General features: G+C 37.5%; 2 protein-coding genes across 6 annotated transcripts in view; one reads left to right on the forward strand and one right to left on the reverse strand.

Annotated features, from left to right (window-relative positions):
- The window catches only part of LOC110835981 (folliculin-interacting protein 2), a 490,121-nt gene that overhangs the window by 394,376 nt on the left and 81,125 nt on the right, over positions 1-14,620 (forward strand). The gene's annotated exons all lie outside the window — the stretch shown is intronic.
- LOC110835966 (uncharacterized) lies at positions 8,385-14,571 on the reverse strand. Its single transcript, XM_022076715.2, has 3 exons — positions 14,508-14,571; positions 12,762-13,207; positions 8,385-8,731 (listed from the first exon to the last, which is right to left on the reverse strand). Exons 1-3 carry the CDS (start codon positions 14,526-14,528, stop codon positions 8,524-8,526), a joined length of 675 nt encoding a protein of 224 aa, XP_021932407.1. The 5' UTR covers positions 14,529-14,571; the 3' UTR covers positions 8,385-8,523.

Here is a 14,620-nt window from a genome sequence, read left to right on the forward strand (position 1 = left end):
AGACTCCGGTGGACTGGACATTTAGCACGCATGGGGGGCAAGAGGTGCATGCAGAATTTCGGTAGGAATCCTTCTGGAAAACGACCACTGGGCAGACCAAGAAGGAGACGGGAGAATAACATGAAGATGGATTTTAGGCAGTTTGGCTGTGGGGATGACAAATGGATGGAGTTGACTCAGGAACATCGCCAGTGGAGGGATTTTGTTGTTGTCGGTGTTGAACCTGCAGATTCTACTACCAGGAAGTTAGTTAGCTTAAGTTAAATCATTTAGTTCCTGTCCTATAGACTGATTTATATTCTTAATCAATTTTTGGTATGAGGATGACTGTCTTCTGGGATATTGCACTGTGCAGTCTGTTAAATATTTTAGAGAAGCCTTACTGCCTGTATTATCAAGGCGCTAATGATGAAGACTACTAGATTTAATATCCCAGAAGACAGCCATTTTTATACCAATCACAGCGAGAATCTGAAATCTTGCTTATTTTTGGTAACCTGTTACTTGCTTCAAGAAGCACAGCTTTGCTAATACAGTACTTTGGAGATCTGAGGTTCTCATGGCGGTGGGAAATTTGATGTTGTTCTACATTGTGACGCTGTGTGGACTATTAAATAGACACGTACAGTGAAACAATAATATGATTTGAGGTTTTCACGGAAATAAATACGAAGATGGCTGTTGATGGAGGCAGCAATGACCTCTGAAGCGTTGGTAAACTTCTGCCAGATTACACGGCGCTGCTACTCAGAACACAACCGTCTTAGTAAAACAATAACTTAGGTTCGTCTACACGTATTTCTATTTATTTCTCTGTATTTTTCTTCTTCTGCTACATTTTTCAGAGTGTGCTACAATTTTCAAGGATAATATATTACCTACGGGTCCACAAGGCGTCAGAACGCAAAACATCATTAATTTAATCAGTTGTTGGCAATAACTAATTGACTGTAGTATAATTTGTCTCCATGTGCACCTTTCTTTTCGTCCAAGATTTTTGTCAGTGGAAAATTGATCATATTTAAATTTTGTGTGAAAATTAGCTATATGTTTGCTTCATACGATAGAACGATCAGTGTTTAATAATCTTAAAACCTTGCATGACGCACAGTGTTGAATAATTATCTAAAATATATAAATCATGCATACAAAGAAGACTGTTAACACTTTAAAAACACTTGATGATGACCTCTTGAGGTCGAAACGCTTTTGGTACAAAGTGTTTTTAAAGTGTTAACAGTGTCGTTTGTGTGCATGATTTATATATTTTAGATAATTAGTGTTTAATAAATTTGAAAGAATGCGTGGCCTAATTTAAGGTGTTGTCTCGGCATTTTTCTGAAGGTCTCAATGAGTATAGTCGGTCTCCGGACCAGGATTTATACCCACGGCATCCCGAATACGATACATGAATGCTAACCACTTCGTTATCACTAGATGTTACGTCCATTGCTTGTCGAAACTTTGAGAAATAAGTAAATACGTATTTACCCGACCTTTTGAAAATAAATTGTACTATCAGAATGAAGCTGGTTCACTTGTTTTAAAACTCACTTAATGCTTGTTAACTCCGTTTAATTTCACTTACTTTTCTACGCGAATCTTTAATAAAGCTCACATACATTGCGAACAATTACATGGTACTTAACATCTTAATATATATGAATTTTAGAGAAATATTCCTACTTGTTAAATTCAGGTTCTAAAATCTAAAGATTTTGATACCACCAGTACTTTCTGTCATTTATAACTGTGTTGTTGCATGGAGTGTAAACTCCAAACCGATCGCTTTTGCATTAATGCGCACGTGATTACTTAGCGGTAATATGTTACTGGACATAGGTTGAGTTATACATTATTATGCATACTGCTCTTTCCCGCCAAGGAGACCAAGAAAGAGATGTCGGAAAATTGAAAATGGGAAAAGCGTAGATTTTCATATTATAAACCCTAAGAAATGGATTATTTTATGTAAATTTACATGAATATCCACGCTTATTGTTTGAACTCCCTTAGCCTACAATTTTTCAAAAACCTAAATTTTATCACCTCCTTAAATGTTCTCTTAACTGTGTAAAGATTTCGAAGGAACGTGAACATTTGTAAAAGACTGTTATAACCTAATCGCAAACCGACCAGGGCAGCCAACCGTGATGTTTGTAGGAAATCACTAATCGGAAATCCCCACCTTGCAGCTTGGGTCATGTATTTGCCATTTAACACCGGATCTACGATTTCACTTCTGTTCCCAATCATTGCTTTAGCTGTATATCGCAGTATAAATTTAAAGACTAATTTTATTATCTTCTGCAGTGCTGACTGCAATGGCTGATTAAAATTGGATTATAAAGTATAGAAGGTTTTTAGAAGCCTAAATTTATGGAATATGATTTCATGTTTCCTTGACGTATCACATCTGCTGTGTTCCTTGTTATTATTCATTATATGCTGTTCTGAAACATGAAATTAAACCTATTCTGCTACATTATGGAACGTCGTTTAAATACGTTGCGTCATTGATACATGTTTAAGTAATTATGAAATTCCTGGTATCGTATAATTGATTATTCTTGAACTGCATTTAGGGGATCGCTCAGTTTTTATTTTCTAACATGTAATTAATGATTCCAAAAATGGAAAATAAGAAGGTGCTCCGTCTGTGTTGCAAATAATTTATTGCTATTGCGTCGAAGCTATTGAAACTGCACGATGTAGCCTATATTTATAGAGAAGACAAGAGACGAACATCCGGCTTCAAGATTAGGCGAGCATCATAATAAAAAGAATACCGGAATTATTATTTTTAAAATTAACTTGTAATGAAGAAAATATGGAGACTAGACGACCGGAAATTGAGTTCTTCCTAGGAACAGACGCCACTTACATCCGCGTGGACAGTTCATGACCGACAGTGGCTATAGTCCTAGTCTTTTATATATTTATTTATAGTTTATTTTACAAAGCCTTTTTTAATATCTCAATCTAGCATCGAGTAAAAGGATAGTACTCAATAATTAATTGAAAAAGATGTGGAAGAATCGGTCGTGGCCTAATTTAAGATACTATTCCGGGATTTGCCTAAAGGGACTGAGCAAAACCACAAATCCCCCATTCATGATAGCCGGTCTCCGGGTGGTTACAATGTTATTTTCGGGAGTTTTCCGTTGTGCATCAAAGAACCATTGAATTGTTATTTCAACTGCGTGTCTTCACTTACCAGTTTTATGAAGTCCGTGAACCACCAATACCGTTCAAGTGCCCTTATTATATGTGGCCCGTATTCCCCTAAATAGAGACCTCATCGCCCTACAAAAACTCTCCAGACTTAAACTAAACAAAACCTTAAGTTAGGGAAGACGAGCGGAGGTAGCAGCCTCCAACAGGACCAGGTTTAAGGTTCCAGAACAAATACGCCCAAGAATGGTGCTCGATAAGAAGGGCTTAAGTCACACGTAACTCGTATTTACTCGGTACCTGGTTACCGATCATCGAACATACACGCATTTTGTTTCCAGCCTGAACGATGCAGGAACAGATAATAAAAATAACACCAGTCCACAACGTAACTTGGGAGATCTGGTAAGAATATGCATTAGCCTCTTTTCTTTTAAATACAAATTTATCTTCATTCCCCTTCTCTATTCCTTTTTCCAGACGTAATATAACAAACTCGATAGGGAAAATTTCTTCCACTAGGTTAATTTTTACGAATTTTATGTAATAAATGCATCAAATGAACGCATATCAGAAAAGTTAAAAATATGACGAAGCTCTTAGAACAATTCATCGTCTCTATGAAAATACAAAAATAATACATGCCGTTAACCAATGTCAGCAGACATCAGGAAACAATTTCTGATCGTTACTGATTAACTGCAATCCAAAATTTGTTCTTCAAATCGACGAATCAACAGACATTTCAGGATCAGCTGGCTGTATTTGCGAGATACTGTTTCGAGAAAAAACATCCAGGAAGAATTAAGGTTTACTTACCGCTTTCAGAGATATGTGTAAAGGGAATGGCATATTCAAGGCAATGAATATCTGTTTCACATCGGAAGATATTTCTTGGGCAAACTGCGTCATGTTTTTCACAGACAGCTTTGACAGGACACAAGAAAGGCCTTCAAAGCGAAGTACAACAAATTGGTCCCCAAGTGAACATTATATAATGTATCATTCATGGAGATAGATTTAGCATCACGTGACCTTGAACCCAGAAGGAATTCTGTGCTACAAAAATGCAGCAATGGCAGCAATTAAATCGAATTACCGTAAACGCATTCAACTTGTAAGTGACCTAAGAGTTGCTATATCGACGATTCAACTGAGGTTGAGTCATCTACTTTCAAACATGCAGGCCCATCCTTCCAGCTGAATAAAAACGTTTAGTCATGTTTGCACTCTGTTTGTATGGTTGGTATGGCGCAGAGTTTCTGTGGTTGGCGTATGGTTAACGCAGGCAAAGATAGCATGATTTTATTGGGAGGTCATGGGGAACATGAAGCAACAAACGTAATTTGAAATAATAATAAATGCGATATATATTTTTTGCATTACATTGGTGGTGCCAAAGAAAGATTTTTGGACAAATGTTCTAGAATTGAATTTAGTTAAAGCAAGAATATTGTCATATATAAAAAATAGATCATCCGGAGGATTTAAATGAAAACGGTGGGTTTATATTAAAATTAATCTTGGGAAAATAGAGTGGTGTGAATTAATTCAGCTGGCTCTAAATGGGGTGTCTTGGTGATTTCTGGCGTAGCGGCGTTAAACCTCGGTATTCTGATATCATAAAGCGAGTTAGTTACTTATATAGGGCATAATAAAGAATTGTCTTTGTTCTAAATTATAACCAAAATGACTCACTTCATAAACATTATAAAGTGAGTAATCATACCAAAGTATACAAAATTAATTTGCAGATATTACTGCAATAATTATTTGAACAACCTCGTTTACTGTTTAAAGAATAAAGGCGTGTTGTTAATGGTACAAACATTTAATCATTCGATAAATTAATGTACATAAAATATTTCATTGCACAGGAAATTACATCCATTAATTTAGTTAGACCTAAAATAAGCGTATTATCACAATTCAAATTTAAAATAACACTGTACCTCAGTTCGAAGATGCAGACATACTTATCTCTCTTTGAATAAGTAACGGAAAGTCGAGTGATTTTAATTAAATGCAGATCTCATTGACTTCTATCACGTTAATTCATGAACAACGAAAATCCGCGAATTTTGCAAAAATTCGGTTTTCCTGCAGTCAGTTTTCTTACCGACAGAGAGGAATGGCGACGAGAAATGAATAACTAAAGGTACTCAGAAGAGTACAAGACCTTAAGAAAGATGAAACCATTACAAATTGCAGAAGGTCACGTAATAATGACCCTAATGACATATACACTAACATTTATCAGAGAGTGTCTGTTAGGTTTTCAGATATTTAAGATTACGAATGTGTGGATTGGCCTGAGGGATGCGAAAACCTTCACGATTGTCATGAGGAAATCTTGTAGAAATATGCCAGACAAACGGTTAATATTAAGTGGTAATGATGCATATTTCAAAGGAGAGAGAACTTACTTTTATTCTGTACCCTCGGAATCCGTGTTACTCGTAGGTTAATTAAGCACCGAAATCAGTAGACCAGAATATGGCGCGTAAAACTGAAGTTAGTACATTTGTTTCAAGTACCGTATTCATCCTTGAAGAAATGTTAGGTTCTGCCCTGGAGATAGAAGCATTATGTTCATAAGAAAGTTGCTATCTGCCTACAAATTTATCCTTGATATTTACGGGACCTTAGTTGATGATTTGCCAATATTTACAATTTTTTTAGGTTTGTCTTAGTCTTCTAATCACAGTGTCCTTGATTTCCTTTAGATTAGATCTTTATAGGGTCGTAAATAATGATCTGAGATCGATTGTTGCGTCCATATGGTTGGTACTACTCCTTTTTTACGCGGGAGATTCCGAGCTATCCTTTGGTTTACTGTGGTTTTCCTTCAATTAAATGCTTGGAATGTACCTTAATCAGGCCATATATTTTCCGATTCATTATTCACTATCATCTACAATTCGACGCTGTATGAATAATCTGAGTTATTCAATCGCCATACATCATAAATAAAAATAAAAATAGCGTCTAAACAAATGTGTGTTCTCATTAAATTTAAAATTCTGTCCCGGTGTTTGCTTGGAGGGACTGAATAAACCCCACCGTCAGGACATCTGGTCTCCGGCCCGAGATTTGAACCTGCGCCTACCTAATACGAGGCAAGAGAAGAATCCATTCGAGTATGATGTATCGTATTCTCAGCTGGGGACAATCCGTAGCCCAGATCGGAACCTGAAGTTCATACGCCACATTTTGTTAACAAATAGTAGCCGCAATTATTAGCATAAAAAAACACTTTGTACGAGGCGCGTCCTCAAAGTAAGTTTCCCACTCGTCCCACAGCTAGCAAACCTTATATTGCGCGAAGCGACTGTGCGTACGTGATAGAGCAATCACGTAGCATGGCGCATGCACTAACGGCACCTCCCGCGTTCTCACAGTAGCATCGTTGCAGCTGTTGAAGATGGAGGTTCTTATTCCAGCTCCCGCCGACTGTGAAGTGCGGTCAGTGATAACGCTAGGCCGCACACGGCTCGACGGACAGCAAGTCTCCTGCAGGAGTTCAGCTGGGAGGTGTTTAATCATTCACCCTACAGCCCGGACCTCGCTCCCAGTGATTTCCATCTTTTCCTACACCTCAAGAAATTCCTGTCCGGTCAGCGTCAGCGTTTTGAGAATGACAGAGAGGCGGAGATGGTTGTCACACAGTGGTTCCAATCCCAGGCGGCAGACTTCTACGACACAGGTATTCAAAAGTTGGTCCCACGGTATGACCAATGTCTCAATTCCGGTGGCGAATATGTTGAAAAATAGCTGGACACTTGCTGTATCTGTTGCAATAAATATTTCCATGAAATTGTGTTTTGTTTCTGTAAACGGCCCCAGGGAAACTTACTTTAAGGACGAGCCTCGTAGTAACACGACTGTTTAAAATCACGCCTTTTTTGCCACGTTATTGTAATTTATTTATTCTGTGTATGTTTGTATTGTCAGCGAAGATATTTTACGTCACGAAATCATTGTTATTAATTTCTCACGAAAAATACTTTAACGTTTTTGCCACTGTTCATCCCAAGGGTTCAATTTACACTTATGATGTGTCGTGACAGCATTCACCATCAATTACGTTAGAGTCAAATGATGTTGGTGCACGTCTCAAACCATAAAAATATCTTCTTTTGTTTTCACGTTATAATTATATTTAATAAGTGTGCTTAGAAACACGCTAAAGTGAAGTCGGTAAACTAATGACCTATCCACAAATTCAATTATGTCCATGTATAAAAAACTTTTATTCTTCTGAAAAAGCATTGTTTACATATTTTCTAAAATCGAAAAATAAAATAAAATACCCCTGATAAGAGCTGAAATAAGAACAATAAATCTATGGGTTTGTGGAGGGTGATTATTGAAGGCGCATAATACTGCAGAACACGTACCAAACAGTATAAAAGAACATGCAATTCTACAACATAACCACTGAATTGTTGACAACACAAGGGCCCGCATAGAGTGTCACAGACAGAACTAGTTACTAAATCTCGACGTTCATATACAAAATATTGAAGAACTTATTGCCACCCTTAAAAAAGTAATGTTTGGGGGAATAATCACTGTTTCATATAAACCACAGGAAACCTACATTACATTCTATGGGCAAGAGTTACTGAATAAAATCAGGTGGTACGTACAGTTATCACTGCTCTAAACGGTTAAACTTTCAAGTTAGGATTACAGAATAATGTTAAGGTTTTTCATTTTTAAGTATTTAATTTCATTATTTGGTACTTCAGATTTGGAGCATATTCATAATTTTTACTCAAAACAATTTGAATGTATCGCGCACCACATCGTTTAGGAACCACTGCTCTAGAAGATTTGATTCCTAACTCATTCAGCATATGCAGGTCCATTTGCTACCTGGTTCATTTATTTTATCTGCATTCTGTTATACGCTACATGTAATTTAAAGTAACATTTTTGTAGTATGAAGTAAAAAGTTGAGAGGGAACACGTGGACTTTTCCTTCACCGCTGGTAGTGCAGGAGGCAGAGGAGTGATTCTATAAAATTCTAAACATTTCCTGTCGCTGTTCACTGTTCTATAATTCTGTTGAGAAGTTACGAAGGACTTTGAATTTCTCACACATTTTTCAGCTAAATAATAGATACGCTGTTCAATCAAGTAAGAGGAGATGGGTAAATCATGTAACATATAAGAGTATATAAAGACAAATCCTGAATTGAAGATACCTTTTAAAAGATCATGGCGAGATAATTTATTCACATTTTATTTATTTATATATTTCATTTATTATCAAATTAACATTTACTCTGAAGTCTGATTTTAAACGTCCACAACGTAATTCCAACAAGAGTTGCCTTTGAACTATCTTTTGTTCGTACTAGTGTTGGATGTCGGCAGATGTTTTCCGGTAGCCCTGAAGCCTTTCTCGTCGGCTTGGTAGTCCACCCGGAAGAGCAGTCCCTCAGGGCTCACAAACCGGTAGAAGCCCTTCTTGACGAGGATATCTTTTCCGTTACTACGACGAGTGTAACCTGTCTCTCGCTGCACTATCGAATTCGCCGCCTCAAACCTGCAATAGTTTACACATCGCTCCATCATCTTCATCAATGTTAAAACTCAGAATTACTTCTGAAATTATAAATTTTGTTTAAAGAATTTCCGTAGGACTCCTTGCACTGCTGGTAACTTGTTCAAAGGCCTCTGCCTATGCAGAACAGCACAACACAGAAAGACGAGCACAAGCATCCATTCCTTGAGCCTCGAACCCCAGCACCAAAATGGCCAAGACCCACGCCCCACAACACGCGATCACTGACGTCATAGGACTCATTTGAATGAAAATTAGTAACTAATATTTAGTTATGTGTTGAAGGGTTCTCAACCCGCTGTCCACCGGTATTATGTGCAGCTCGCGTATATTTTTTTTAATATTGTATAACCTTCAATGTATAATGATAAAATTATTATGTCGAAATTAAATATTTAATTGTAAGTGGTTAATTTATATGAGTAAAAATTACAAATTTATAGTTACTGAATATTATAGTGAACCGGTCTGAAATAGTAAAGTACAGTAAAGTAAAGTAAAGTTTGTCCCACTATACGCCATGTAGGCGTTTGGGGTGAGTGGAGGTATAGCTCCTCTCTTCCTTGACCTCGGCACTAGATGGGGGTGAGTGGTCAGCATCACGCCCCGTCCGGCTTTACCCCCGGGAAAGGACCCCGGTACCCATTGTAGAGGAGGCTGGGTGGGCCCCAGAGCCGGTCTGGACGCAGAGGCTAGAGGAAAAATCCTCTGCCCCCGTCGGGGATCGAACCCCTGTCGTCCAGCCCGTAGTTAGTCACTATACTGACTGAGCTATCCCGGCTCATGCTCTGAAATAGTAGTAATGTTTAATAAATTTATGTTACGTTTTTATAGGTCGTTGTAATTTATAACCAGGCGACCCGCGGGTCAAAAATTTCTTAATGTGACCTCAGATCTTGAAGGGCTTTGGGCACTTGCTGTGTTGTATGAAGCCACGAAAGAAAGTAAAATGTTACAGATTGAGCAAACAAAGAAATCATGTTAACTGCAGACAGTAAAGCTTAATGCATGCAGTGAAATACATACTATAGAAATATATACTAACTGAACCGTATACAAAAGAGTAAGAAACATTTATTCACATGGAGAACGCGGATTATTTGTCGTTTTCTTTGAAACAAAATGTGTTCAGCCAAAATCATTTACTTGCTTGTCTAAATGGTTTTGGATTTATTTAACGCTTTTGGTAAGGTTTATAACCTATCGATAGCACTGTAAAATATAAAACCACTGACATGTAAGACTAACTAACTAACTAGATGGCTTACCGAACCCGAAGGTTCGTCACTGAATTAACCAAAGCCTTCCACCGGACCCTGTCCTGGGCCAACAAAATCCAGTCTCCTTCAACTCCCATCTCCCATAGATCCCGCCTGAGATTATTCTCCCATCTATGTCTAGGTCTCCCCAGCGGTCTCTTGCCTTCAGGTTTCCCAACCAGTACCCGGTGCACACCTCTTGTCCCATCCATGCGCGCTACTTGTCCCGCCCATCTCATTCTTCTCGACTTAATCACCGTGACAATGTTGGGAGAGTATTACAAATTTTTAAGCTGACATGTAAGATTGTGGTAGATAATAGGCTAATAGAACGTGAATTTAATTATTTAGGCTAATTATGAGAAACGTTTCGAAAATAAAACGAATACATTTAAACGTAGTTATGAGTTGTACATTTTTTAGAGATTCTCAAAATGATATTTAATAGTTCTTATATGAATTTATATAAAATACTGGTTTAGCCTGTATAAGCAGTGTAATATGTAGAACGTTAGGTTTATAGAAAACTAGAAAGTTGTTCATTAATTATGGCGATGAAATCTAAACTATCATTTAAAGTGCAAAGTTTTTTCTAATTATATGTTTAATTAAGAAAGCAGCGAAGCATTAACACGCAAACATCTTCTTTGCTGCATTGCATATAAGCACATATACGTACATAGTAAGCCATGGATGAGTGCACAGTCTTCCGTTTTAGTGCATTGTTTTCTTAAAGTGGCACATAAACATCAAAATTAAGTAACATAGTAAAACAAAAAATTAATATAATTATTTACCTTTCCTTAATTAAATAATATGATAAAATTTCACGCACTAAAGTCACTAATTCATTCTTATACCTAGGTTACAACTGTGCTGTGTTGCAATATATGCACATAGGCCTCCCTTGACAGCATTACCATTGCAACATTTTTAATATTATCCCACAAACGCCAAAATTATCACCGTACTATGGCAAAGATACTAATAATAACAACAATGGTGGTCAAACCAACTTGATAGGTTTCTATCGCCATCTGTAGAAGGGTCATTCAATAATGTGTAGTTTTGATTTTTGGAAAAAATTCTAATCTTTGGTATAGTAATTTTTGTGTGGTGTAAAACAATATAATGGTGACTTCATTAAAAAACATTTAGACTTGATCACTTTTCGAACCCGCGTACCCGATGCGTTCGAGAAACAGAGGATTTTTAATCCTGTTCATGCTTTGTCATTCTTCGTCTGTAAAGACAAGTAAAAATAATTAAAAATTATTTATGGGTATTTCTGTAATAGTTCTCATCTAGCTTTATGTAACTATGAGAAATGCCGATCCGAACGGAGAGTTTATTACGAATGAAGCAGGAATATGTCAGCTGTCAGCAGAAAATTTCGGTTCATGAATTCATTCTTCTTCCTCGCTTGAAATATCGGGGACCGTTTGAAAAGAAATTGGCATCAAAGATAACAGTTGAATGATAAATAAGTATTTTCTGGTTTACAGATCAACATTTATGTCTATGTTAATCTATTTAATAAATGACTTTCAGTACGACCCCAGGAATGAAAGATTTATCTGGCATTTCCATTAAATTAAAAAACAAAGGCAAATAATACAAAAAATGCTTCGTTGGAGACTGAATATGCAAAATAAGATAATTGGGCGAGTCACGATTTTGAAATTTTGGGAACAGAGTTTAGAAGGAACGAAAATTTATAGACTAATTATATGCAAAGCGTATCATCATATGAAGAACCAAAGGTGAAGTTCGGTGTAACTTCTATTCCGCCATGCAGAAGATTCTTCAGTAATAAGGTATATTTTGTAAACAATTTGAAGTAATATATTAGTGAAGGCAGCAGTGCGAATAAGGACAAATCGTATGAGTCTTAAGAGTCGATACGGGTGGAATAATGATGACGCAAGACGGCATTGTTACATCATCAGATGGGAAATATTCTAAAAATAACAAATTTGGGATGGTGAATAGTTCCTCGCACATTGGAAATAACAGCTAAGGAAAGTTCAGTTATTCTAACACTTATCTTCGGCAGGTATAATAATATTTCCAGGTTTTACTGCGTCGACTAGATAAGTTGCTTGGATATGGTTCATTGTCACCACACACATTACTGCAGCCCCTCTGAAGTTTCCGAAATTGTTAGAATTCTATTTAATTTAATGTGACTGAGACCATTACAAACAGATGTTACTTTGATTTATGCAAAGAAATATCCCGTGTCTGGGCATTTTACGTCATCAAGGTCCATCCTTCATTTGAAAAATTCAGGTGGTACTTAATGGAAACTTAGCATTGGCAAATACTGCCGCCATTTATCACCATTTATGGTTACGCAATGTGACAGACTTTTGCGATTTGAGCCCAGGCAACGTTTAGAGGAAGTCATCATTACCACAAAGTGTTCGCAGATTGAATTTCGGAAGTCACTGGCGAAGTCGGAAAAATTGTCATGCTCAAATTTATAACTTGTGTTGGGCAAGGCCGTGGTCTAGGCATCACGGAGTTTTCCTCCGTGGCATCCCAACAATTACTCCACTCACACACAGAAGAAGGCAATGGCAAACCACTTCTGATCATCTCTGCCAAGAATTTATATATGTATGAGCAGGTCCCTGACAACCTGAAGAGGTTGGAAGGATCCTGTTCATAATATATGGACCTGTCGTCAGACAGAACACTAAAAATAAAAAAAAACACGAGATTCGAGCTCAGTACTGACATCTACTTACTCAAATGTGTAGCTCCCGTCGATGTTCCTGTAGTCCTCGGAGTGTATTAGTGGGACTTTCACCCCGGACCCTTCTGTCGATGTGGTAAAAAATGTAGGTCTCGGGCGTTTGGGGCGTGTTCGTGGTGAATGAAGCAGGTCTATATCCTCTGTAATGACCAGAGTTTCTGGTGGGAGTGGGGGCGCTGTTGACGACGTTGGAGGCGGTGGTGGAGGTAGATCCGACGGTCGTCTGGAAGGGTGAGGTCGGCGCATGGCACCGCTTGGTAGCGGCACTGTAGGGATAGGCACGAACTGTGAGCCAGGCGGAGGACCTCTCTCGGCAGAAGGCGGAACTTCACGCAACTGAGATTTGTCGCCATCTCGTAACAGAGAATCTAAACTCTGTTCAGACCCGCTCTTGCATGCTGGCAGGTCAATGACTGCTAGTAACAAGGCTACAAGTACCTGAAATTTAATTTAAAGTTTTTTGGTATTAAGGCTATGTAGATCATGGTATCCTCCATTTAGACACGTTTTCAGCTGTATTAATCCAAGAACAGTGAATCAATTATGCCATAGCAAGAACTTTACAATCACAGACCAGACACAAGCGGGATTTAAACCAAGTACTGCATTATCTGGGAGGTAAGACAAAATTTCAGATGTTAATCATGTTTGTGATATGAAATTCTGTCAATATTGTATGATGACCTGTCTTTAAAACGTATTTTAGTTGTAGGTCAGATATTGATAAAAGTCAGACTCGTCCGACAACTTTCACTATAGAACTCCAATATCAAATGTTATCATCTGTTTATTGGTTTCGAACTTGAAATACTTGGGCAGATAAATATGACCTTCCCATTAAGCGTTATTTGTACACTGTAAAGAACGCACACAGAAGGTTTATGCTTTATACGTAGTAGTATGAGATTTGTAACAGTCGTTTTTACAAATACTTTCGTTGAACTTGATACTAAGATTGTGCTTTTAGAAGTGATTACTTTTGTGTATCTTTAAACTCTCCAGGGAAACTTCGGGGTTTGCCTTGTGAATATTTTAGGTACAATTACCGGAAGTGATTACTTTTCAACATGATGTCTTCTGGATTATCGCCGTTAAGATGGAGGTAGCAACGACCTCTGAAACGTCGGTAAACTTCTACCAGACTACACGGCGCAACACTCCAGAAGACTCACCGCCGTGAAAACCTCAAATCCCACGTGATTAATTTTTTATGTCTTCAAACCTCAGGGAATCTTCGAGGCTTGCCTTATGAACATTTTAGATGCAGTTTTCAAAAACATCTATTATACGATAATATAAATTCTGTGAATTTTTTATGATTTAAACTGTTAAAATGAACCTGGCTCGCTCACGAGCCATTTTTTCAATTTTTCCATCATATGGATAGTTCAAGCAAGATTGCAATTAGCTACTGGAAGCTTTATGCACGTAGAATTTAGTTAGGAAATTACATCGTAGGTAGGTACTGTAAAGTAAAGGATTTTTTTAGCCCTTATTAATTAAAGAAACACCCTGTTGCCATGGAAAGTTAAGATCGGGTACATAGCTTTTCACAAGGCACTCTGCCAACGAGGATAGCATGTACCCACTCCAATAACGTATTTTCCTGCATTGTTGTTAGGTAAACCAAGGAATTCAATCAATTTTGTCTACATCGTCTTAAAGCTATATGGAAGATCAGGAAAACTAAGTTATGACAAAATCGTGTGAGATAAACCATCTCTGTGGTCTTACTTACTGTTTCCAAGGATGTTATCATGGCTGGATAGCTGAATTTAAACTAATCTGTTTTCAAATATTTTATAGGTCTTTTATATTCCTTTTGTTTTGGGGAGCAGAAACTGTTCAAGG

Source organism: Zootermopsis nevadensis, unplaced genomic scaffold (assembly GCF_977971745.1).
Source record: "Zootermopsis nevadensis isolate Lab colony 2312 unplaced genomic scaffold, Znev_1.0 Znev_ptg000010l, whole genome shotgun sequence".
NCBI lineage: Eukaryota > Metazoa > Arthropoda > Insecta > Blattodea > Termopsidae > Zootermopsis > Zootermopsis nevadensis.

Bases quoted from the DNA above. Each gene is read 5' to 3' on its own strand.
- LOC110835966 (XM_022076715.2), bottom strand. From the start codon at position 14,528: ATGATAACATCCTTGGAAACA. The intron at 13,208-14,507 runs GTAAGTAAGACC...ATTAAATTTCAG, and splicing joins TGATAACATCCTTGGAAACA to GTACTTGTAGCCTTGTTACT. The intron at 8,732-12,761 runs GTAAGTAGATGT...AAACTATTGCAG, and splicing joins GACGGGAGCTACACATTTGA to GTTTGAGGCGGCGAATTCGA.